The sequence below is a fragment of the Lissotriton helveticus genome, chromosome 8 (assembly GCF_964261635.1).
Source record: "Lissotriton helveticus chromosome 8, aLisHel1.1, whole genome shotgun sequence".
Classification (NCBI taxonomy): domain Eukaryota; kingdom Metazoa; phylum Chordata; class Amphibia; order Caudata; family Salamandridae; genus Lissotriton; species Lissotriton helveticus.
Genome location: NC_136069.1, coordinates 69,836,100 through 69,862,340, shown reverse-complemented (window position 1 = coordinate 69,862,340; position 26,241 = coordinate 69,836,100). Strand labels below are relative to the sequence as shown.

The 26,241-nt window shown below is 45.7% G+C and overlaps 2 protein-coding genes across 2 annotated transcripts in view; one reads left to right on the top strand and one right to left on the bottom strand.

The window, feature by feature from the left end:
• The window catches only part of RABL3 (RAB, member of RAS oncogene family like 3), a 65,279-nt gene extending 56,036 nt beyond the window's left edge, over positions 1-9,243 (bottom strand). The window contains exon 1 of the mRNA XM_078656642.1: positions 9,090-9,243. Within this exon, the coding sequence (XP_078512768.1) occupies positions 9,090-9,144 (55 nt within the window). The 5' untranslated portion in view covers positions 9,145-9,243. The remainder of the gene's footprint in view (positions 1-9,089) is intronic.
• Positions 9,244-9,456: 213 nt separating this feature from the next.
• Positions 9,457-26,241, top strand: part of GTF2E1 (general transcription factor IIE subunit 1) — a 182,446-nt gene continuing 165,661 nt past the window's right edge. The window contains exon 1 of the mRNA XM_078656641.1: positions 9,457-9,614. The gene's annotated coding sequence lies outside the window, so the exon portion shown is untranslated. The remainder of the gene's footprint in view (positions 9,615-26,241) is intronic.

Here is a 26,241-nt window from a genome sequence, read left to right as displayed (position 1 = left end):
TGCCCTGGCGCCTAGCATTGCCAATCTAGACTCACTTCCCGAGTTTAGCCCGATTGAGGCGAAAGTCTTCATGGGCGACCTCGGAGACAAAAAGGTGTCCCGCATCTACCAGACGATGGTCACCCACTGCTCCTCTACCCTTCTTCCCCTGCGGACGGCCTGGGAGACTGACATTGGCCCTCTGGATGAAGATGATTGGCGGGAGGCCCTGGAGTCCCCGCGAGGGACTGCCATAGCAATGCGGCTTAGGTTAATCCAATTCAAAATTCTTCACAGGGCGTACTATACCCGCGAGCGGTTATGGAAAGCGGGGCTGATTGAATCACCGGAATGTTTGCGCTGTGGGGCGGAAGTAGGTTCACTGCTCCACACTGTATGGTCGTGCCCAAGAATAGCTGGTTTCTGGAGAGGTGTATGGAGCTGCCTGTCTGAAGTACTGGATTGGGAACTTCCACGCACTCATCGTCTGGGACTACTTCACATCCTTGAAGGGGTGGGGGGGGGAACATATATAAACGGCACTTATTGCTTCTGGGGCTTGTACTGGCCAAAAGGGATCTAGCACGTGCTTGGAAAGATGAGAGGGCCCCTCCCCTGTGTGCATGGAAAGCTGGATTGGACTTTTGTATGGGTCTGGAACGACCAATATTTGAGGCACGAGGATGCCCCCGCAAACACTTCAAAATATGGAAGAGGTGGGCTGACTACAGGGAGTTGACGCTTGATCCCCCAGTAGAACCCGAAGAAGATCCCTAGACACACACCTTTACGTGGGCCTGTGAAATGCGTCATATCTACCACACCAAGATCAGATACTGCTGCTCCTTCTACACACGTGGACAGGGTTAGGGAGGGTTAACCGGGAGGGTTCGGGAAAGGGGTGGTGGGAGTTGCGGGGGTAGGGAGGGAAAAGTTACTATTGTTCATATTTGCCTATAATTCTTGCTTGGACTCAGGTTCTGTGATGTGATTGTATCATAATGCCTGGTGGTTTCTCTTGATTGTGGAGTACCACATTGATTGCTCTGCCTAACTTCTTCAATAAAAAAAAAAAAATTGTTGTGAAAAAAAACAAAACATTTTGCTACACTGTTTTAGGATCCGAGGGTCAAGTGGTGCTTAGAACTTTGCCTCAAGTTGTACCATATCAAGGAGATATTGATGCTTATGAGGTGGTATTATTCAGAATTGATTATCGATTAAAACTCACTACGAGAATTGCATTGAATATTTTCAAATGTTATACCCGTGCAAAAATAGACAGGAGTCTGTTGATGAATTTCTCACTGCATTAAGGGCCCTTTCTATGACATGTAGCTTTGGTCCTATGACAGATCAGATGATTAGTGATTAAATAACTGTATATGTCAAAAGTAAAAAATAATACAGGAAGAGTTGTAGGTCATGGCAGGGTCCCAAATTGTAGGATGCAATTGTCACTGCTAAGGCATTAGAGCAATCGGGAAAATGGATGTCTTTGATAAAGAATAACAGTATAAATGTGAATGGTCTGAAAGAAGTGTGTAGTGTAAGTAAAACTGATGTGTGTAGCATGAATAGTGCTCGCCACAGTAATGTAACTTCTGGTAAGAAAGTTGTTGTATTTTACAGAAGAGGTAGTAATAATCATATTGCTTTGTTTGCTCAGTGTCTTGCAATAGGCAAGGAGTGTAAAAAGTGTGGACGTTTGAGTTATATTTCCCGTGTATGTAAGGATATAAAGAATAATACTACAGCACAAAGAGGGAAAGTTTCATATACTTCTGGTAATAAATATTCCAAACGGGAGTGTGAATGTAGGAAGAAAGTTGAGAATTACGGTCCAGTGTTCTCTCTAAATGACTTTGGTGTTGGTAAAGAGAACCTGTAAATCAGAAAACCTCCTAAATGTTCGATTACGATCTTGGGCATTAAATTGGAATTCATGGCGGATTCTGGCTCATCTTGGACCATCATAACAAGGAACTATTTTTGGAAGAATATTGGAAATGTTTTGGATCTTATGAAACTACGATGTTCAGATATAATTGCTGCAAGTTTTGATGGAACTGCTATTGATATCATTGGCTTTCAATGGGTCATCATTGAATTTAAAGGTAGGAGCGTTAACTTAAAATTGTATGTGGCTGAGAACAGACTCAGTGTGTTAGGGTGGATGGACTAGTGGAAGCCAGGAATAATTTTGAATCCCAGGAGTAAAGAACCATTGTCAGTCATAATGGATGTATGCAAGGAATCTTACTTGATTGAGAAATTTCCATGAGTCCCCCGCTATCCTGGAGCGAGGTGCAACTTGCTATGATATGTGCTCTGATCTTTTTAACAGTTCTTTTAGGAACGGACAGGTTCCCCAATCCTGGAAACATACCACCATAGTGCCTCTTTTAAAGAAGCCTATGCTGGACACCACTAAGTCAGAGAACTTTAGGCCCATCTCGCTGCTTCCCTCCGCTTTGAGGTTAACAGCAACATATAAACCAACAGCTTTCCCTGTTCATTGAAGCTCGATATCTCTTGCATAAGACTCACTATAGCTTTTGCCCTCAATACAACACAGAGTTGGCACTACTGTTTGCCTCTGAATCCATCTGTCAAGCTGGGAACAGAGGGGACACCACTGCATTCCTCTTGTTGGTCCTCCGCGAAGCATTTGACACCGTGTTCCATAGTCGGCTTCTTGAACGGTTGTGCAACTACGGGATTTGTGGTAAGACTCTGCGGTTGTTGGTCTCCTTCCTACAGACCTGTAGCCTTCAGGTGGCACAAAAACCATATTCCTCTAAAGGTTTTTCTACTGGAGCAGGGGGTGCCCCAGTGCTCTTCCTTGAGCCTGATGCCTTTCAATCTGTACATGTGCCCCCTGGCTGATCTCATCGAGCGCTATGGCTTTAACATTGTGTCGTACGCCAATGATACACAGTTGATAATCACTCTTTCTCAAGACACACCCAACAATTTGGTGATGCTTCACTCCTGCCTGACAGAGGTGGCTGAATGGATGAGCCTTAGTTGTTCCAAGCTAAATGCGGGGAAGACCGAGGTTCTCGTCCTTGGTAAGCAACCCTCAATTTGGTCGACTGCTTGGTGGCCTGACACACTGGGCCCTTTACCGTCACTTAAGCCAAAAGTAAACAAATCTGGACATCTGATTTGACTCTAAGTTATCTTTTGATAACCAAATCACGAGCCTTGTGGGACAATACTTCAGGATTTTTAAAATCCTGAAAAGTAACCTTGTGTTCTTGCCAGAGGCAGTTAGGAAGACAGTAGTCGAGACTCTGATTGTGTCTAGACCGGACTACTGTAATGTCCTATATCTTGGGGCCTCTCTGGCACAGCTAATGAGACTCCAGAATGTGAAGAACATGGCAGCTCCGCTACTATTGAATTTGCCTAGACGTTCCCCCTCAGGTCCGGCCCTGGCAAAGTTCCAATGGCTTCCTTTGAGGGAATGGGTTTCCTTCACAGCCATGTGCTATTGACACACATTTCTCAACAGAAAGACCCTAGTTATTTGCATCCCTTGGTTGTATCCTACCACCCAAAAAGAAATTTGAGGTCAGTTGTGGCTTCCATAGCGTGTATTCCCAGCATCAAAAGAGCTTGTGTCAGAGGATTCTTTTTCCGTTAGTTGCCAGCCAAGTGGTGAAATTTCCTTGCTCTCATGCTTCGGCAGGAAAAATCATAGTTATTGTTTCATAAGAAACTTAAAACCTGGCTCTTTAGATCTACATAATCTTAGCACTTAATGCTCAGCACTGTGGAAATGAAACTCCAGTGCTGGGACATGTCAGCTGACGTAGCCATGACCTTTACAATTTAGCTTATTATTATTATTATTAAGTACTCAATGACACTATAGGAAAACTGACTAATGTTTCTCATTGAATTAAAATCAAGAACAGTACAATGCCAGTTAAAAGTTGAGGGGGGTACCAATTAATGTCAGACAAGAACTCAAGAATGTGTTACATGAAATGGTAGACTGAAGCATAATTGAGGAGACTGGGTCATCTGAATGGGTGTCTCCTATAGTTTTGACATGCCAGGCAGATCAAAACCTTAGACTGTGTGTGGATTTGTGAGCCCTAAATGTTAATATTGTAGTAGGTACCGAACCTTACCTAATATCAATGAAGTGGTTTGTATGCTTGATGGAGCTAAAATATTTTCTACATTGGATTTGAGGTCTGCCTATCACCAGATTAAACTTAGAGAAGACTCAAAATATCTGACTGCATTCCTTACAATGCAAGGACCATATCAATTCAAAAAGTTATTTTTTGGATTAGCCTCTGCATCATCAGTGTTTCGGAGGGTTATGTTCTATATTTTCAATATTGTGGACAACTTATCGAAGTGTTTCCAAGATTATATTTTCAACACACACATTAACTAATTTTGTACAAGTCTAGAAAAAACATGGTCTGACCCTCAAGAGTTGTAAAGCAAATTATTCCTTAGTTCTGTGGATTATTTAGGCCATTGCTTGTCTGGTGATGGTGCTGTGCCCAAGAAAGCTATTGCATATGCCACCATTAATGTTCCTGCATTAGAAAATAGAGAACAACTCATTCATTCACGGGGTTGTGTGAATATTATAGTAAGTTTAGTAGGAATTTTGCTACTAAAATAGACCTCTTTAGGGAACTAACAAGGAAAAATTTAGAATTTGTTTGATCTGAGAAAGAGCAACAGGCATTTCAGTGGGTAAAGTAATATTGTGGAGGCACATACGTTGAAGCCTTTCTGTTAAAACAAAGAATGCATTGTTACTGCGGAGGCAAGCATATATGGAGTTGTATGTGTGTTATCACAGAGGAGTGGCAAAGAAAAGTGGAATGTAGCTTTTGTGTTCAGGTCTTTGAAAGATTCTGAGAGGAGGAGATTTAAAAAGACTTGTTAGCATGCGTGTGGGCTATTTAACATTTCAGAAACTATGTTTGGGAAAGTCGATTCACTTTGAGGACAGATCACAAACCGAATAGTGAACATATTTACACCTGGCTAGACTATCTTCAAGACTACAAGAGTATTGTTTTAAGGCTGACTTTGTTCCTGCTAAGTGGAATGTAATGGCTGAGTACTTATAAAGGCTACCTTGCCAATTAGGTGATATGGATGTAGGCGTGAGAGAAGCAGGTATGATTGCTACTATAAAAGAAGTAGTTGCTTGGAATTTTGATGCCATTACAGAGGAGAAGTGGGCAGAGTGTGAATCTAGGGATACACTATGGCAGAAAGTAAGGAATTGTGTGATGGAAGGTTGGCCTAATGAGTTGATTTCCCCAGAGTTATTCACTTTTGGGAGTTTCTGGAGAATTAGACGTGGAAGGAGGATTATTATTTAAAGAAGGCAAGTGTGTTCCTTTGGATGACATGCAGAAAGTGATTTTGAGTCTGGCTCATGAGGAGCATCTTAGTATGCTGCCTAGGGAAAGGCTCACCAGAACGTGTTTCTGGAGGCTAGGTATGAACATGATGGCAAACAGAGTAGTAAGAGAGTGTGAACAATGTGTTAATGGTGAAAAAACATCAAAGGTTAATCCTGCACCTTTGAAACCTATTTCATGGCTGAATTTTCCGTGGGGAAAAAATGCTTTTGATATATCTACTTTGCTTTCTTCCTTACTTCAAGTAGCTAGGTTTGCTTTGGTAATGACAGATTATCAAGTGGACAGAAGTAACATTTGTTGCCCAAATAATCACTCAAACAGTGATTGAGTTTTTATTACAGAAGACTTTGCTAGGAAAGAATGTCCTTGACAGTAATGAGTTAGTGAAGGGATTCAGCCGTATCTGAAAGTGGTGGAGGCATGCAAGAGTGGTTGTCAATGGAGGAATGTGCTAAGGGAAAAGTTATGGATGTATCACATTACACCCCATACTGTTTTTGGGCTTAGTCCTTTTCAAGTTGCTTGGAGAAAGAGACCCTGTTTCTAAGTTGTGCCCATGGTGGTTCAGGAAAAGATGTGTAAGCATAGAGTGAAGGAGAAGTAAAAGAAGACTAAAGAGTGATATGATAGCAAATGGGATGTTAAAGAGCCAATGTTTGCTGTTGGGGATTGGGTGAGAATTATCAAACATGGTATACTTCATAAAGGTGAGCTTTAGTATGGCAAGGTAATGATGGCAAGCTGATGAGAGTTATTGAAGTGCTTACCAACAGCATTATTACGCAAGATGGTAAAGTGTGGAGTGTTAGAAGAATTGCTAAATATAAGGTAATATGGATTGCGTGCAGGGTTGTGATAGAACTGACTGATTTTTGTTAAAGGTTGGCAGAATTTTACCAGACGTTGACAGTGATGTTGACAGTTGACAGTGATGTTGAAGTGACACAGAGCAAAGGTCGAAGTGCATTAAAAAAGTATTGGAACTGTGATAATTTGTACAATAGGGGCTAAGTCAAAGGCGTGGTGCAAAAAACCACAATATTCTGTAACTTTTTTCAGTGTTTCACCTTCAGGTATGTACAAAATAAATAACACACAGTTTAAATGTAAAATTAATGCAAGTCCAGTTAGTCAGTGGGAAATGGATTATCGTACTTTAGGAAACCTCTATTAGTTAATGCACTGCAGAGGTCTGTGTCTGTAACCAGAGAGCCATGGAATTGAATCCTGGCTGGAGCAGTGGAGAATAGTTAGTAGCGTAACACAGGCCCCTGCAGCCCCTTCGGCGCAGGGGCCTGTGTTACGCCCCCTTTAAAAATCACACACTTCACAGCTCAGCTGGTAACTAATTTCCGATACCACTCTAAAAGAATAAACCTGTGTCGTCAGTGATTCCATTAATTAAAGCGGATACCGGCTTCCAAGTTCCCTTTACCTTTGCAGATTGACCCATTGTGCACATTTATGTGTCTTTCAGGTAAGCAGTACAAAAGAGGGTGGTGATGGACGGAGCATCTGAATCAATCAAACACTCACACCCAGTCAAAAGATCTGGGTTTAATCCATCACCGCTCTTTAGCCCACTCTGCCACCCCAGTTCAGACATAGCTATATGCAAATCAGTCTGACCCTGTGCCTCATGGGACCAGTCCAGCCCGAACTGCCAAGCCATGTCTTCCCTGGATCGGAAACAAGCTTCCGAGGACCGGTTTCTGGCATTCCAGCCGTCTTCAGCCCGGCTTGCTTGAATCCAGTGGCAAAGTGAGCAAGGGACTCACGTCTGAGCATACCCTGCCACACTTATGGCTGCCAAAAGCGGTACAAAAGGGGGTGGTGATGGACGGAGCATCTGAATCAATCAAACACTCACACCCAGTCAACAGATCTGGATTTAATCCATCACCGTTCTTTAGCCCACTCTGCCACCCCAGTTCAGACATGGCTATATGCAAATCAGTCTGACCCTGTGCCTCATGGGAACAGTCCAGCCCGAACTGCAAAGCCATGTCTTCCCTGGACCGGAAACAAGCTTCCGGGGACCGGTTTCTGGCATTCCAGCCATCTTTAGCCCGGCTTGCTTGAATCCAGTGGCAAAGTGAGCAAGGGACTCACGTCTGAGCATACCCTGCCACACTTATGGCGGCCAATAGCGGTACAAAAGGGGGTGGTGATGGACGGAGCATCTGAATCAATCAAACACTCACACCCAGTCAAAAGATCTGGGTTTAATCCATCACCGTTCTTTAGCCCACTCTACCACCCCAGTTCAGACATGGCTATATGCAAATCAGTCTGACCCTGTGCCTCATGGGAACAGTCCAGCCCAAACTGCCAAGCTTGTTTCCGGTCCAGGGAAGGCTGGACCGCTTTCAGGTAAGCAGGCACCCTGGCAATAAGGCTTGTTTAGCCGTCTGCCCAGCTTCAGTTTCACAGCACAGGAGACTCACTGCCTTACATTGCACCTGAAGCATTTCAGCTCTCAGAATTAACCTTCCCAGTACGGTTATCTTTTCACAGAAAGTAGGGGGAACTGTTTTCCTTAAATTAAAAATGTGTGGGCACATTGTGCCTCTCCGATCCCACCTACTATGAACACTGCAACAGAGTGGTAATGAAGTTTTGTGAGAAAAAAACGAGTGAAGTGACAAGCCAACAGAGTGTTGAATATAATAAGCATGGCTGTGATTCGGTGGCTTACAGGTTGAAGAACAGGGATAGGAACAGATATGCTCCTAGTAATATGGAGACTTTGTTTACAACTGTTAGACTAGACTACTGTGTCTTTATTTTTCTGTTATTTTCTTCTGCATTTCAAAGGGGAAGGTGTGTTGTATTGGGTTTACTTTCAATTCGTTATTGTTTATGTTTGACTGTGGAACTGTTTCCACAGTTTCTGACTTGAATTTAGAAGGCTGAGAGTTTATTAGGCTTTTGACTGCCTGGCAGATGCTGTGTTGCTCTTATAAAGAATTTATTAACTTAAACGTGGGTGTTATTCTTTGCATCAAGTAGCTCGTCCTGTCTATAGTTCCTTTGCATTCTGGGGCTTGTGAACCCTATTCTAATATGATATATACAAGCCTGCAAGGATAAACTTGAACTGTATGAGCTACTGATGCATGGGACTGGGTCGATCTGGTGAAGTTTCATTGGTATGGTTTGAAGGTCGCATGAGTACATCACTTATTCTATCTTCGTGGGTCGGTGCGCTTGCTGCAGAGACCTAGGCCCCCCCATTTTGCTTGCTTTAGATACTTGCACAAGTGCCACCATTGCCTATGTAACGTTTGTTCCTGTGTTTGAGTGTCTACCGTTTATTGCAGTATTATACCTCTACTTGTACTTTGTATGCTTTTGTAACTTGCACACGTCACTTTTTCCTCCTGTAATGCACCGTTTGCTACCTCTTGTATTTTGTTTGCTCACAATTGTCACTTTTGCCTCATGTAACTTAACGTTTGTAATTTGTTTACTTGTAATTTTCCCCTCATGTATCTGTTCCTATTGTGAAGCGCTCTGACACCTTCGGGTAAAGTCCGCGCTATATAAAAACGCATAAAATAAAATAATAAAACTTGGCAAATATACAAAACAAAGTCTCAGCAGGACCGGATGACTGTCACTGGGCCAAACACCTGAGAGAACAATCATTCCCTCCTATACTTCACATATAAATCAGGGCAGAGCACTCACCGGAGTCCCCTAGCACCAACACCTTCACCCTGTCCAAGGAAGACATTCCGTGCATGCCAACCCTCCAGACACAGGCTGCGGACCGGGAACGTGGCACTGCCCTGCCTTCTGCCACTTGTCTTCCTTCAGGTTCATAAACACCGGAGATAAAAAGAGCCAATCAGAACGCGAGTGCAGCTTGATTGACAGGCCGGCGTAGGGTGACACTCTCAGGGCCGACAGTCGGCACCAACTCCATGAAGCCTGCGATTGGTTGTAAGAGAGAAGGACCCGCCCTAGAATAGAACGACCATCCAACCCGCAAAGGAGCTGCCACACGCCTCCAGGAAGTGGTTTCCCCATCACGACACGGAAGAATTGCCTGGCGCCCCGGAAGTGATTGCAGCAGCACATTGGCCGCCGCCTGTCTGGTTTGTGTCTGGAAGAGTAAGGGAGGTCCAACTTGAGTCTGATGGAGCAGACCGGCCGGCAGCGAGGGCGCCCCGGGAACCCGTGAGCAGCAGGAGGGGGCCGGAGCCGAGACAGGTCAGTGAGGGGAGCTTGACGCCCATCTCTCCATGCTGGCCTCAGCATGGAGGGGGGGGACAGAGGGCAGCCTCTGGCACGCGGTTGCCTGATTTCCTGGTCCCCAGCCATCCGAGACCTGCCACCAGCCCTCCCCGGTGAAGGGACGTTACTTGTTCCAGCCACCGAACCGGCTAGGTGTGGGTAGGGAGAAGGGCGAGGGTCTGCGCCAGCAGCCAGACTGTTCCAGATGTCAGTGGCAGGCTTGGGCTGGTGTTAGCCTTGTGGCACGCTGGGCTGCAGAGTGGGGGAGGAGTGCTGACGGAGCAGGTTTTATTTGATTGATTGGTTTATTTTAAAAGTTTAATATAGCGCTAGCTTGACCCGTAGGTATCAGAGCGCATAGCTGCCAAGGTTTCAGATTGCTTATGTGTGACATTTTCATAATTTTAGTGTAAATATGAGTGACATTCAACGACTATGAGTGACACTTTCTCGCGAGCAAAATCAAGCAATGAAGGCAAGGAAAACTAATATAAGAACCCACGCGCTCCACTAAAAGCAAATTAAATGAGTGGCACAACTTTGCAGACAGACTAGTGACTGATGAGTTTGGTGTGCCCTTGATCTCTGCTTGACTCAGAGCACTGCACGCATCAGGTCTCCACCCTTAGTGCAGAAGTCCTCAAACTGTTCAGCATTTATTGCGCTGCCTTTTGGCAGCAGGCCTTACTGCCTCTGTATGATAGACTGCAGGTTCATTCTGTGTGTAGCAGTGAGCACCACAGATTCTGCAGCTGTGTGAAGCTGTTTGCGTGCAGGTGGCATGCATATGTGTGCACAGTGTAGCTGTGCACTATGCTATGTGCATGAAGGAGGTTTGTATCAGTGTGCACATTGTAACTATGCACTATGCTATATCGGTGCAGGAAGCTTGCATATGTGTGCACAGTGTAGCTGTGCACTATGCTGTATGGGTGCAGGAGGCTTGCAAGTGTGTTCACAGTGTAGGTATGTGCGATGCTATGTGCATGCAGGAGGCTTGCTTCTGCGTGCAGTGAACTCCAACAGGATGTGAGCAGAGGAGCCTGCCTCAACTCAAGTCAACACAGGTGCCAGTCAGTGTGTTGCTGGGCAGGAAGGCAGAAAAAAAACACTGTGAAGTCAAGTACACAACATTTGCCAGCCAGTAGGGCCAGCGCCCCCTCCCCCCACTACACCAGCCTGGCTCAGCTTCTGCCTGCAAAATCTGGCGAGCGCATCATAACAGTACTAAGGGCCTTCTGAGGAATGGCTGGAGTCGTAACAACCTCCTGCCCCCCCAAACCCCCACCCCAGGATGAGAGAGAGCAGAGAATCCTGGCAAACACGCACCACCGTAACAGACTTAAGATGAATAAACCCTCTCAGTTTATTAGTAGTACATCATGATTAACTTGCGCCATTTTATAAATTAAGGACAGTGTGTGTGTGTGTAGGTTGTGACATCACTTAACGAACTCTCAACTCAAGTAAACATGAAATTAGCATCTGATTTTAGCTACAGTCTCGGTCACCTGCTGACACTTATAATTTCCTTAAGAAAGCTTAAGTAAGTTTAATTACGTAAATTAACAGACTAGTCGAGTCATAGGTAAGTGCTTTCAATGAGGTGGAGCCCAATGAAAAACCTCAGAAGGTGTCACGAGACAAAGCAGACCTGCGGCCTGCAGATTATTGTCTTCTGAAATCAGATCTTTCAGATAAACCTGAGAAGGATGGCCAGACAGAGCAGCCCTGCCTACAACTGTGTCTGACAACAAGTAAGACTACAACACATCATGACTACAAACTGGCAGCAGGTGGAATGCCTGGTCAATAAGTACTTACTTGGTAGTCTATCTCTATGCCTCAGTCACATTGCCGGTCCGTGCCGCACGGGGTCTCCAGACTCCCCGCAGCGCCGCGATCTGGATCACGATGCCTCTCATGCGTGGGCCCATAATTGCTGAGAGTGCCTAAGTCAGGTCGATGATGCTGCTGTTCCCGCCGCAGCCAGCCTCGTCGCTGCCGGGGTTATGTGCAGGCTGGGGCAGCACTGGACGATTAGGTCAGTCATTTTCACATGATCCATCACTTTCAGACTGTGACCCATCAGTTATTTCATTAACGATCAGGTCCATTGGGATAATCGAAGGACCTGGCGGAGAGGGTGAGTGCTCGGATTGGAAGAGCATCTCCATAAAGAGCAGCTGCCTCGGTGACTTTCTAGTTGCTATTGTGGGATGGTGCATAATTGACAAACCTCGTAGTGGGCAATGTGAGGGGGGAGGACAAACTTGGTGCAAGATCATGATATGAAGAGGCACTCCGCGGGAGAGGCAAGAAAAGGTGCGGTGCTAGTCTCCTTAAGGTGGGGTGGTAGACAAGTGGGGGGAGGAGAGATATCTGGCACCGTAGAAGGCAAGTCCTCCGAAAAGAAGAGGGGGAAAGGAGGTTGTGTCTCGGATTGAGCGAATCTGAAATCTGGTGAGGCATGGTTCAGCAGGGAATGACCATGTGACACATGGCCCGGGCTTCTCTGAAATAAAATTGCAGTTGGGCAGCATTGCCATTTAGTTCCTGGGCCTGTGCTGTCCCAGCGTGGGGGCCTGACTGCAGGACAGGTCTGAGGAGGTGCGAACAGCACTGTGGTGTGAGCGAGCGCGGCCATAAAACAGTCAGGCTGTGCAAGAATGACGACGATCCAGTTCCAGCAGAGGCCTCATCAAACACAACTTCGCGCGATGTTAGCAGGATGTATGATGTCACATCCTTGCGGCACTACGGCCAGTCTGAGACTGTCACTCAGCTCCTTGGCGCCGCGGAAAGCAAAGAAATACATTGTAGCAGCACTGTGAGGCTAAGAGCGCCTGCTCAGCTGCGGGAACTGCCCGAAGCCTGTGAGAGCAGCCAGCCAGGCACTGGAGCTCGCAGCTACTACTGTTTGTAGTGTGCTTTCCGACAGCTGAGACTACGGCCTTATGCGTGACAATGCATTTCAGTGCGGTGATGCGGAGCACCACACTGAAATGCGTTAGTGTCACACCTGAGGCCTGATACTTGGCAGGACTGAGGGCGCGTTACATACTCTGGCATTCAGTAAAATAAAGATGAAGACTCCTCGTTGTAATGTTCATATAGTATATTTATTCTTGGGATTAGATGGTCAGGTACAGCAGCTTTCAAGTAGAAATGTAATCTGGAATAAACCCCACCGGGAGCAGATGACCTCCTTCTCAGCCCCCAGGTAACTGATAAATCCCTTGAACAGCACCACTAACACTAAGGAGGGACACAGAGAGAGGAAGAGCAGGGTGTAACACATACACACTGTAAAAACAGAAGGAAATTGCATTACATAGTAGGAAGGCGGTAAGGAAGCAAAACAGAGAGAAAAAAATAAAACATGAAAAATAAGTAAACAGTGCAGGGGTGGGAGAGAAAACAAACGAAGGTGGCTAACACAGTCAGGTCACCAACTATCCTTGAATGTCAAGAGAGAGAGGAGTCAGCTCGGATTTTGAAGTCTAGGTTAGTTGACGTTGGTCAGGAAAGTATTTGTTAAGGAGATGGAGTTTCAGGTCCCTTTTGAAACCGGAGAAGGAGGGGTTGCATCTGAGGACTCTAGGGAGAGCGTTCCACATCCTGGGAGCGTTGCCAGAAAGCGATTGGTACTGAGTGGTTTTCTTTTTCAGTTTTGGAGGGATAAGGAGTGAGGTTTATCATGCTATAGGCATGCTAGGTTCTGTCTTAGTTGGATGGGGTGTCAATGGAAACTTTAAGAGTGCAGATATCTCTCTGGCGGACTGAGCGTGATACTGCAGCTTTGGTCACAAGGTGCAGTATCTGAGTTTGCATGGCATCCTGTGAGAAGCAGACTCGTTTTTAGGGCCCTGAAAGTGTAGGCCCTGTGGTATGGCTTGGGAGGAGTGCTGCTACTTTACAGCACCCCGTGGCACACTGAGTGAGTCGAAGAGACGAATCCCACCAGGAAGTCGGACTCAGTCATACAGGTACTTCGACAGAAGGAGTTTAGCTGCCAACAGAGGGCTGCCCGTTTGGCAGAGCGATGTTTCAGTTTATTCCTCAGGTTATCAAATGCCATCTGTCATGGGAACTTAGACCAGCAATGTCCGCCTTCTTGTTTTTTCCTCCCTACATATTTTTACCTCCAGCCTGGCAATGCTGTGGCTTCTGGTTTTAGAACAGATTGCAGCACCCTAGTTAGTGACTTGTTTATCCAAAATCCATTCCTGTTGCTTCGACTAGATTTTTCAGCTGCGTTAGTACCATCAATCGTGACCTGCTGTTGTGTACTATAAATGAGCGTATGGATTTGGAAGACACAAGCAGGCAACCTCATTGTCAGTTCATGGGAAATGTCAAAAGCCAAGTCATCATGGCACACGTACGATGGTGTGTTTATGCCTGCATTAATGGAAATAGGACCTGGGATAGGCTACCAAAATGTAATAGAAAATTAAAACACATTAAACGAATGAAATACATTTCAATAAAGATACCCTGACCTTTGATTTGTGAACATGTATTAGATCTGAAGAAGTTTTATTGAAAGGGAATGAAACACGGCTGGCTTCTCAATTCCGGAGTTTAAACAGGTTTATAAAGAAGTGAACTGAAAAAGTGAGGGGAAAAAACAACATATCCTGTCTGTTTTGTAAGGACTTTGTGAAAGAAAGAGAACATACATTTTGATAACTTACGCATTCTGAAGTGCGGACCAACAATGGGTGACATCAATAATATAGTTAAAAGTGCTAATCACTAACTCATTCTCATCCTTTGGTTAATCCCCTTAATTCACAAACATGATCTCAAAGAGGTGGTTCAATCTTTAGTCCTTGCTAGGCTTTATCTTCACAGGAATCCTAAAAAGACGCTTCAGGGCACTTAATGTGGCCTTCATGCAGCTGTGTGTCTTGTTTTGGGATTAAGCGATTCAGCCACAATGCATCTTGAAACTAACCTGCTTGGATCACAAATTTCTATATGATTACTTTGCAATACCTTGCCCAAAAAACTGAAACTCGAGATATTGGTTGGGATGGTGGGAGGACAACTCAACCATTACATAGCGCTGACTGACTTATGTTAGAAAGTCCAGTCTTTAAGAAGGAACGCACACACTGACCAAACTTTTTCTGGTTGTTGAACCAATGACAGCTTATCTTCCCAGGAGGAGGCAAAGGTCATTTGTAAGTTTTCACCACTAACCGATGGACTGAACACTTTTGCTTCAGAGACATGACCTTGCCAGGCTGGTCAGCAGTCTTGTGCCAGAATTTTGCCCCTGCAGCTTTTAAGTCATTTGCTTTGAAATCCCCCAAAAGACTCTTCTCTTAGTACAAAAGAACGTAGCTTTTACTAACACTCGTCTCGGGCACTCTCAGATAAGATCTAATTTGTCTTAGTTTACAGAACTGAAATTAGATGGTTTTGGTGAATGGTTGCATCAGTGGATGTTGATCTGTGATAATGCCTAGATGTTTTACTTCATCAACCAAACAACTCAATTGATCTAGAAGGAACATTATCAAATGGTTACCTGCATTGGTGGTTAGGAATCTCTTACTGCTAGGTGTTTGGTCCGCTTTGGGATCAAAATCCCTGGTAATCCTCGCTAAAACAAGCTTCATCATGTGCCTTGCGAACATCACAATTGTCCGATGGTCATACCTAGTCTCTTCATACACATTCACCCCATTCACATATCTAATACCTCTAACCTCATCCACTTGCCACTCATTGAACACACCCCGAAGATTCAACAGCACATCGAAAACATCTTAGATCCACCCATTCCAGTAGAATCCTGCAATGGTCATCCTTCATAGTCTCTAGCTCTTGTAAATCTTGCTGATATACTCAACTCACTTAAAGCCATGTCTTATGAAAAGTGTTGTACACTCTTCCTTCATCAGACCTATCTCTCGGGCAATCTCTCACCCTACTTACCATTGTTAATGCCTCCATCACTCAAGGCATCTTTCCAGAAGCTTTCAAGACAGGCCTGATCCTCCCATTCCTAAAGAAATCTACTTCTGACCCTGATGATATCGCCATTTACCAGCCTTCACTCACCTACCAATCATCTGCACTGTCATTGAAAAAGCAGTATGTGGTCAACTCCAAGATCTATATTAATACCTGTCCTCTCTTGCATTGTCACTAGACTGGCTTCAGATCACGATGTAGCCAGAGACTTCTATCTTATACATTTTGGGCGATGCCCTCCTAACTACAGATGAAGATGGCCCCTGATATTGTTGGACCTCTCAGCTGCATTTGACACAGTCTGTCATCTCACTCTCATGTGCAACCTGGAGTTTCAAATGTGATTTACTAGCAGTGTCCCACACTGGTTCTTCTCCTCCATTCCTTACGACACCATTTTCTTCACATAGGATTCTTTTGGGACGTGAAGGTGCCCATCACCTGTGTGCTCCCCTCTACCAACTGGGTTTCGTACTATCTCCTGTCTTCTTCAACCTCTATATGGAGTAACTTGGTGCCCTACTCGCATATAACAGCATCAAGATTCACCAATATGCCGATGATACACAACTCTGCTTCAGACATCCAATGCCTCTAATACTGCATGCACATTATCTACACCTGGATGTCCCTCGCCTTTCTGGCTCAACCCAGTGAACTCAGAACTCCTGGGATTTGCCAAGAACAAGAAACAGTACAAAGCTGGCTCATTGACATGAACCATGACCGCTTCAGACCCCAACTATCACTGAAAGCCAAGTCTGCCGGATTTACCATGGGCAATAACCTCACCCTCAAGGAGCATATTACCAAAAATCAATGAACGCCTGGTACCCTCTGTCACATTTAAAGAAAACGAAACCATAAGTGTCTTCAGAACTGCTGCTGATGACCTCTCATCTGGATGGTGGCAACTGCTCCATGGCCTCCAGTCTTCACGCTGGCACCCCTTAAGGGCACGGTTGAAGATATTTGTGACGAGGGAAAAGCAAGAGTCAGCCGCCAGAATTTCAATCTTGTTATTGTTTAAGGCTTGTCTAATCCAGGCTTGGATGGCCTAGAAGCAATTGTGAGCATGGTTGCCAGAGTGTCTGTCTTATTAGTTGGAAATTAGTTGAGCAAATATTTTGTACTTTACATGTCACAAACTCATGAAGGCCAATCGGAACCAGCCAAACAGTTCGGCTTGACAAATACTTTCCTTACATAACTCTTGCACCCTCAATCAAGCCTATCTTGGGCCATCCACGATGCTCTGGCCTATTAGGCTGCCAAGCTTTCTAAGGTCATCGTGTTGTGAAGTTCCTCCCAAAGGGTACTCATTCCCATCTCAAAATAATTAATTGTTAGGCAAGTCATAATACATTCATTGGTCTTATGCGAAGTGCTATTTAAGTCTCACTGGAAATGTGCCTCCAACATAAAAGGATTGAAGTTAAAAATATTTTACTTTGGAATCAACTGTGCCTTTTGTGTAAGGAAAACTATTTTCTTGAAGAGGAAAATTGGGATATCATACATTGGAAACCCACGTGTATTTTTTTTCTCACAGTTGGAGCTGGTACAACATTTTGACCCTAAACTCCACTGGCTCTTTTATCTAATCATGTTGTACACATGTTAATTGTCCCTATTTAGAGGCACATCCGTTTCTATTTTTTTACTCTCAAATATTGATATTATTTTACTTTTTACCCTTCCGCCCCCTTCTTCTCCCACGGTCTTTCTTCATATGCATAAATACATTTCCCCTCATGGTATAAAAAATCCATCTTGGGTGTTTTCAAGTGTTGGAATGAATTCATAGGAGCTACCGAGTCCAGCTCTGCAGAGATGGCCAAAGCAGTTCTCAGCATTCAGTGCTCACCCATCAAAAGCAGTCTGTTGTCATTATATTTCAGTCTGCTAGACCAGTGGTTCCCAACTTGAAGCTCTGTTGCTCATGCGTTCCTATATTGTTGCTAGCCTGATGATCTAAGCCTCTATTGTTTTTTGTCACATGTTGCACCAGCTAAGCATTTCATTTATTTTGAAGCTGAGTGTAAGAAGGTTTTGCTGATTTGTTTTCTTCAGGGCCGCTTTTTCACTGATCACATCACGACACACCTCAGTGAGCTCCACTCGCTCCCAATACACGAACACGCTCATTTCAAACTCCTTACTACACAACGTAGGTCCCACCTTCCTAGACAGTCCCTTCTTCTCACCCAAAGACCTCAGCTCACAGGACCCCTCATCGCACACAAACAGAGACCCAGAACTGGAGGGCGGGTGTTCTCTTGCATCGCTCCTTAAGCTTGGAACAGCCTACCACTCCACATCCAAGCCTTGTCCTCCTATCTTCTTGTTTTCCACAAGAAGTTGAAGATCTGGCTTTTCATTTAACAAATCTGCCTTAGGAAGTGCTGGGCACCCACATTTGCTCATCACCCTCGTGGGTGATATTGAGCTTTACAAATACAAATAACAGTAACTTGTTTCAGATGCTGTCTGAGGCATGAAATCTGGATCCTCCTTAATTGCAGATTGATTCTCTGAAGGGAGCTTTCTTATGAAATCCTCACTTAAGTCAAGAGCATGTGGCATCAATTGGCTGCTGATGAGTAGAGCATCTGGAGGTAGGGTGACATGGAGGCAGAAGGTCTCTACTCCTACGGTGTTCCTGCTCCTGGCATTGGACCTACCAAGCTTTCCCTGTTTTGCCAGTGCTGATGCATTCTTGTTTGCTAGCAGAGTGAGCAGTGGGAAGTGTGTATGATGCACCATGAACACCACAAAGAGGCTGATCACAATAAAGTCCTTTATCCCACTAAAACCAGGGCCCTACTAGCCAGAGCCAAGTAAAAACCAGGTGTTGTGCTAACTGAAGCATTTTAAATAAAGTTCATAAAGTGTGCATACTAGGAGAGTTATGGAAAAACAGCAAATTGTGCTTAATAGAGCATTATAGAAAACTACACAATTGGGCTAGATATGTAATTATTCAATGTGAAAGTGGGCTAAATAGGGCATTATGGAATTTACTTACAATGTACAATATAGGAAACTTGCACAATGAAATGTTAAATTAAGGAAGAATGCAGAGGGATAGCTGGGCGTTTTGGATAAAAGCAGCAAAGTTTGCTAGTTGGCTGTTACAGAAAACGGCAAAGTCCTAGCTGGAGAAATAGGGACACTTACTATGCATATTATTTAAGACAATGAAACATGTCAACATTTTCACTGACATATTGGGAGATTACGTGTTTTTTCCTAGTATATATTTTTTCTTTTTGACTTTGTAGTTGAGACCTCTGCTGCAACCACAGCTGTTTATATAATGGTGTGCCTGCTACTGTGGGTATGGCTGCATGTCAGGGTCTGAGGCTGGCACTGAGAAATAAAAACATGTAGAAGTAGCCAGGGAAAGTGTAGTTCACCCTGCCTGTTGAATGTAGGTATGTTTCAAAACTGCCATCGTCCAAAGTTAACTTCAAGCATCTTGCATGGGTGCACTCGCCTCTGCCAGCTCTGATACGGGGTCCATGCTTGGGTGTTGAATTGGTGACTCCTATTGAATTTTCCTATATGGCTGTTATGAATTTTCAATATCTACATATTGTGGAAACTTATGAATTTTCAATATCTACATATTGTGGAAACTTGCATATGTAATGGAAACTTTCAAAGTGTTTTAGGGGGCATTATGGAACATAGCAAATAGCATAAACAAATAAATGTAGTATAAAACGTTATTTTCCTGGTGTGTTCCAATATCTCCAAACACACATTGTAAAGTTGCTTCCACAATCAATAAAGCATATTTGATATTTCAATATCCTTATCCATCTTGTGTTGGTAATCTTCAGTGGGCACCTCAAGTGGCTTAGTTTTCAAACCACTAATCCACAATCACATTATGCTCAAGTATTTGTGTGAAGATCCGTAAGTTCCTGCTATTCTTTTTTGGGCAGATGGTGTTCTTCAGAATCAACCCTCCTTGTAGCTAGATAAAATCACCATTAACCCATTGAGAGTATTAGTGTACAGCAACCTCTTTCATTTAAAGTATACTTTTTATATTTGAAAATGGCTACCAAAGAGCAATTTTTGTAGTGTACTAACTTGAATGATAATCATGAAGAATCATTCCATCTGGTGTATTAGCCATCATTACTTATTTAATCTTTTACATGTATAATATTGATGCTTCTGTAAACTAATTGTTGTTTAACTCTGTTGCGTTTTTGCATTTTGGTTGCGTAATTTAGTGAGAATTCCAATCCCTCGTCAATGTCACCATACCCTCTCTTCAACACGTGGATTTACAGTCCTAGCTATAGTTCACTTTTACTTTTTGGGGGTCGGGTCTAGTTGATGATTATTGTGCTTTAATTCCTGGTACTCAGATTATAGTTTACAATAGTCGTGTGATTATCCTTAGATGTTACTTAAAAAAAACTGTACTTTGTGGGATTGGAAAAGGTTGACAGTGTGTCAATTTTTTGTGTTATCTGGAGAAGTAAGTGCCCCTTTATTTCTAGTTGGCACACAGCCTAGAACTATGTTGATTTGCTTTTTTTAAATCTGTCTTGAAAAAATGGGTTAGTAGTTGGTCGGTACGCATGTATTAGTGGGAATATTTCTCTGTCAAGTTTCCTTACAAAGCATCTGAGGAATCTTACACCAAATTTCCTTAATCAAGTGAATGTGTCAGCAATTGAAAATAGATCCCCGGGATCCATTACCAATTAATGTTTTAGTGGATTGATGGCCCTTGTAAGCAAAGATTTAATTTGTTGGGACAGAGCAGCTATAAGGCATTGTGGAGTTCTCATCAGGTCTCAATTGTATGCTCTTTGCATAAGGAATTCTTGGCATCTCATATTTACAAATAAATGAAAATAATGATTTTACCCAATCTCTGACAAAGGCTCCTGATAGAACCAGAAATATGGATGGCATTGGAAGTAAATATTTGAGAAGCATTTTTAGATCTCGGCCTGCAAAAGACTGCGCACATGCACAGTCGAGCTAGCGAGATTTAATGATGTAGGGAGAGTTTCACTAGCGGGGTTAAGCCCCGCCCCTCTTTTCCATTGGCTGGCGTCCTAAACCGTGGCCAGCCATTGGAGAAGAGGTCCTAGTGACGTTCTTCTCTCTAAGCCCTGTCCTTTTCAGACTGGGTCCCTTGACTTACTGCTAAAGTAAAAGATTTCTTATATTCTTTATGGGGCCTTCTGTTTCGCCCCATAAAGAAGATAAGGAACCTTTTACTCCAGCAGTAAGTCAAGGAAGCCAGCGGCAAAGGGACGGGGCTAAAAAAGAAATTGCTTTCGTTTTAGTATACGTTTTGTATTGTACTGAGGATAAAATGCGTGTTTGCTACCGAGGTGACGCGGAGACTAGCTGCGTCGGGTTGCATATTTTCATAGCGTTAACACAAACTGCCTCTGCTCTGGCTCCTTTCCCCTGTTATTGTTATGTATTACACTTTGTACGTCTCATCAGCTGACGTAGCCCTTTACTTCGGGAATCCCACGTGGGGTCTGTAGGAAACATCGTTCACATCCAACCAATCGACAAAGGCAGTCACCAATACAAACTCTTATTGGTAGACTGGTCTTACTGGAAACTGGATTGTCAGTCAAGACCCACGAGTGTCGGTGGCGTTGCACCAGAGCCACTCCCTCCTGCCAGGGCAGCCTAATGAGCCTGAACGGTTCCTCAGGCAGCTCCAGCTGTCAGTTACCAAAGAGGCGGGTCAAATTGTGACCTGCGGGCAGAACCAAGAGTTAAGTCTCACAGCGCCGGGCTCCACCCTGCCCTATGCCTGACCCCTGCTGGGTAGTATATGAAGAGGGGTAGTGCACTTCAGGGGTAGACCTCAGCCAGAACACTCCCACCAGCACAACGGACCCCAATGAAGCAGCCAGCAACCTCACCAAGTGGCTGACCGCCTGCGCCGATGACCTCGCACCACTAAAGAACCCTCCCTGCAGACCCGGCAGCAAGAAAACCCCCTGGTTCACCGACTAACTCAAGGAATCCAAGAAGAACTGCTGCACCCTCGAGAAAGCCTGGCGGCTCGACCAGACCACAGACAACAGGACCGCCCTCAAGCACGCCACCCGCAAACACCATCAGCTGATCCGCGCCACCAAGAAGTCGGCACTCAAAGAACGACTGAACAACAACGCCCACGACAGCAAGGAACTCTTCAGCATCGTCAAAGAGTTCTCCAACCCCAGCTCCGGAAACAACGACATCACTCCCTCGCAAGACCTCTGCAACTTGCTCGCCTCGTTCTTCCACCGCAAGATCGCCGACATACACAACAGCTTCGACGCACAGACCACACACCCTACCACCGAACCAACGCCCGCCACCACCACCCTCTGCAACTGGACCCCGATCAGCACCGAAGACACCACCCGCACGATGAACTCCATCCACTCCGGATCACCAACCGACCCCTGCCCACACCACGTCTTCAACAAAGCCGACACCATCATCGCACCCCATCTCCGGGACATCATCAACTCCTCCTTCCACACCGCCACCTTCCCGGAGAGCTGGAAGCACGCCGAGCTGAAAGCCCTCCCGAAGAAACCAACGGCGGACCCCACCGACCTCAAGAACTACCATCTCATCTCGCTCCTTCCTTTTCCGGCCAAAGTCATCGAGAAGACCGTCAACAGACAGCTTGCCGCCTTCCTCGAGACGAACGGATCCCTCGACCCCTCGCAGTCCGGGTTTCAGGCCAACCACAGCACCGAGACCGCCCTAATCGCAGCCACCGACGACATCAGAACCCTGATCGACAACGGAGAAACAGCGGCCCTCATCCTCCTGGACATCTCTGCGGCGTTCGACACTGTCTGCCACCGCACCCTAGTGAAGCGCCTCAGCAACGTCGGAATCCAAGAGAAAGCACTGGAGTGGATCATCTCGTTCCTCGCCGGAAGAACCCAGAGAGTCCGCCTCCCCCTGTTCAGATCTGGGGCCACTGAAGTCATCTGCGGAGTACCACAAGGATCTTCACTAAGTCCAACCCTCTTCAACATCTACATCAGCCCCCTCGCAGCCATCGCACGACAACACAACCTCAACATCATCTCCTACGCCGACGACACCCAGCTGATCCTCTCCCTCACCAACGACCCCACCACCGCCAGAGCCAACCTACACGAAGGGATGAAGGACGTCGCCGTCTGGATGAGGAACAACCGCCTTAAACTGAACTCAGACAAGACGGAAGTCCTCATCCTGGGATCATCACCCTCCGCCTGGGACGACTCCTGGTGGCCCCCGGCCCTGGGCACCGCTCCCAAGCCAACGGACCACGCACGCAACATGGGCTTCATCCTGGACTCCTCCCTGTCAATGACCAGACAAGTCAACGCCGTCTCATCCTCGTGCTTCAACACCCTGCGCATGCTCCGCAAAATCTTCAGATGGATCCTCATTGAAACCAGGAAGACCGTCACCCAGGCTCTCGTCACCAGCCGACTGGACTACGGGAACGCCCTCTACGCCGGAACCACAGCCAAACTTCAAAAAAGACTCCAACGCATCCAGAACGCCTCCGCACGACTCATCCTGGACATCCCCCGACACAGCCACATCACCGGACACCTGAGAGACCTGCACCGGCTCCCCGTCAGCAAGAGAATCACGTTCAGACTCCTCACCCACGCACACAAGGCTCTCCACGACATGGGCCCCTAGTACCTCAACGACCGCATGACCTTCTACACGCCCACCCACCAACTACGATCGACCAGCCACGCCCTCGCCACCGTACCACGCATCCGCAGAGCCACCGCCGGAGGAAGATCCTTCTCCTACCTGGTGTCCAAGACTTGGAACTCCCTCCCCACCCACCTTCGGCGAACCCAAGACCATCTCTCCTTCAGGAAGCAGCTCAAGACCTGGCTGTTCGAGCAGTAACATACCCCTCTCCCCCAGCGCCTTGAGACCCTCCCGGGTGAGTAGCGCGCTTTACAAATGCCGTGATTGATTGATTTACCGAATATGTTGATTCCACGTGTAGGCGTTATTATAAGGATAGTCTCAATATGTACTATTGGAAACATTAATAAATAAAATGTAATATCAGATGCTGTTATAAATATGTGGGCGTCCTACGAACGTGTTTGAACAAACAGTAGATTGAACTATGTGCTTATAATTAAAAAGATGTCTAAAATACTGTCCTAATTAATATGAGCCCATAGTACCAGCCGTCGCTCGCTCTGCGCAATGAGTGGCATGGGGCCGGACCTATCCCTTGTAAGACAACACGGAATATGGGGTAAATGTACAGTGTATCCACCCGGTGGGAACTTACTAACCGTGGGATGAGCCCGACCAGGGCAGCCCCAGGTGTGAGCTTGGAATGTGCCGTTTGTTGAACTCCCTCACAGCACATCCCAGGGTGATATGGAATGAGGGGGAGGCTCAGGAAAAATTAAATCTGCCCTGAGAAGAAGTCAACATGAATAAGGTTCGGGTAGAATTGAGACAGTTCGAGATGTATGACTGGAGGTGAGGAGGAAGATTGGGAAAGGAGAAAACATAAAGTATTGTTGGCACAGAGGTGGCATGAGACCAATAGTCAGGTCAAAAGAAAATAAAATTTTATCAGTGGATGTATATACAGCGTGGCAGACAATCACGTTTACTGCATTGCTTATTTATGGAGAATCTGAACGTTTACTTTCAAAGATGTGCACTGATTAACTAAAGGGTAGATTGATGACCCATGTTGTCACTGGGCACACAGTGCTCGTGTTTCATTGAACGAGCTAATGCATTTTGGGAGTTGTAGTCTTGGGTTATACGAATTGTATTGAAATTCACAAAAAGAAGGCCACAAAAAAATGTCTGTCCTACCCAGTGTGAGAAGTTAGCCTGGTATATGATGTCCACTATTCTAGTGGGCACCTTGCACCAGTCTAAATGACCCTTATGATGGTGGTTGTAAAGTCAACCTTATAGACCAGCTATCCTTGTGGTAGCATGGACAAAGCAGTCTTAGGCTAAAACTTCAGAGAGCATGTGAAGCCAGCTATTTTACCATATATAATCCCATGAATACCAGATGAAAGGACACCACACAAGGTATATATCAAATATATATGTATTTATTACTAACAAAACCCCTCTGGACTCTTTGAGGTCAGAGATCGAAGTACATTACAAGTTACTCAATTGGCATTCTATAAGTTGCACAAAATACAGTTCTGCCCTAGGGGCCTCACAAACCATATACTAAGTAAGTGGTATAAGATCCACTTCAGGAATGGTGAATAGGCCTAGGGCCTAGGGAATCGCTGGGGCTACACTGGACAACCAAAGGATTGGAAGTAGGAGACACACGGGGGACGCGTACAGTATCTAAACACAGTCGCGAGTTACCATAGAGTTATAATGGGAAAGTAAAAGTTACAAAGTAGTAGATTAAGGACACTTCTGGATGGACTACGGTAAAACCCTTTTAAACTAGGACACTTGGATAGGCAATACCCACGGGAGCACCGGAGTACTTGAGTTACCTCACCCAGGGAAGCCTGGTACATAGGTGTCTTTTCGTGTCGGGTTTCGTCGCTGTTTCCTATGGAGAGCTGCAAAGAAGTGCTGCAGGAGATCAGGAGAAAAGTGTCCGGTTGGATCCAAGGGTGGATCGAAGATGTGAAGAACTTGAAAGCAGAGGGGACAGAGTCTGGGTCACTAGCCAGTGACCAGGAAGGAACCAGGCGATGTTGAGTGATTTCAGGTGAAGAGGTGAAGCTTGTCTCTGCAGCCACGATGACCAGGAGGCGTCGACGAAGACCAGGAGCTGGAGTCGAGCTGTCCCACAACGGATCTAGATGTCTGCGGTGTCGGTATCCGGATTGGAACCAACAAGCCTTGGCAAACGCAATCCACGCAGGAGGGGAAGATTGGCTTCAGGTCAGACCAGCAAGGTCTGGGGAGATTCTCCTTGGCAGGGAAGCTGGAGCAAGCCCGGTGCAACCAGGCAATCGGTGTAGTTTTCAAAGAAAGTCTCCAGAGGACTAACTAGCCAACGGGCTAGCAACCGGGAAGACGCGTCGAGCTGAAATGCAAGAGCGGGCCCCATGCGACACTCGTGGAGTGTGGATAGCTGAGCTTCGGTGCAAATGCTGCTCGGGGCTGGGGCTTCTCAAACCCCAATGCACAACTTCGAGGGTACTTCAGAAGCTGCACGGTTAGCAAAGAGCAGGTAGTCCAGGGTGTTCAGTCCCACGTCTCTCGTGTCCGTCACAGGTCTCAGCTTTGATGTGGATCGGTGTCAGAGAAGTCTGGAAGTCCAGTTCCTGAGTCGTTGAGTCTTCGGGTTCCGGCGGGAGCGTCGACAAAGCAAACAGGCAAGTTACTGGTGGTGCCTGTTAGCACAGGGTGGTCACTCCTTGACCACAAGGGAGATGTCTTCAGTCTTCCAGTCGATGTGGAACATCGAAGTTCGGGGAGTTTCGTTTCAGAGTTTCTTTCCTGGATAATCTAATGTCTCTAGACACAGCTCCTATCTTTATACTAAACTAAGGGGCTGGATTACCTGCTGGGTCCCTCCTATGGGTGGAACCTGGGGGGGGGGTGGTTACACCCC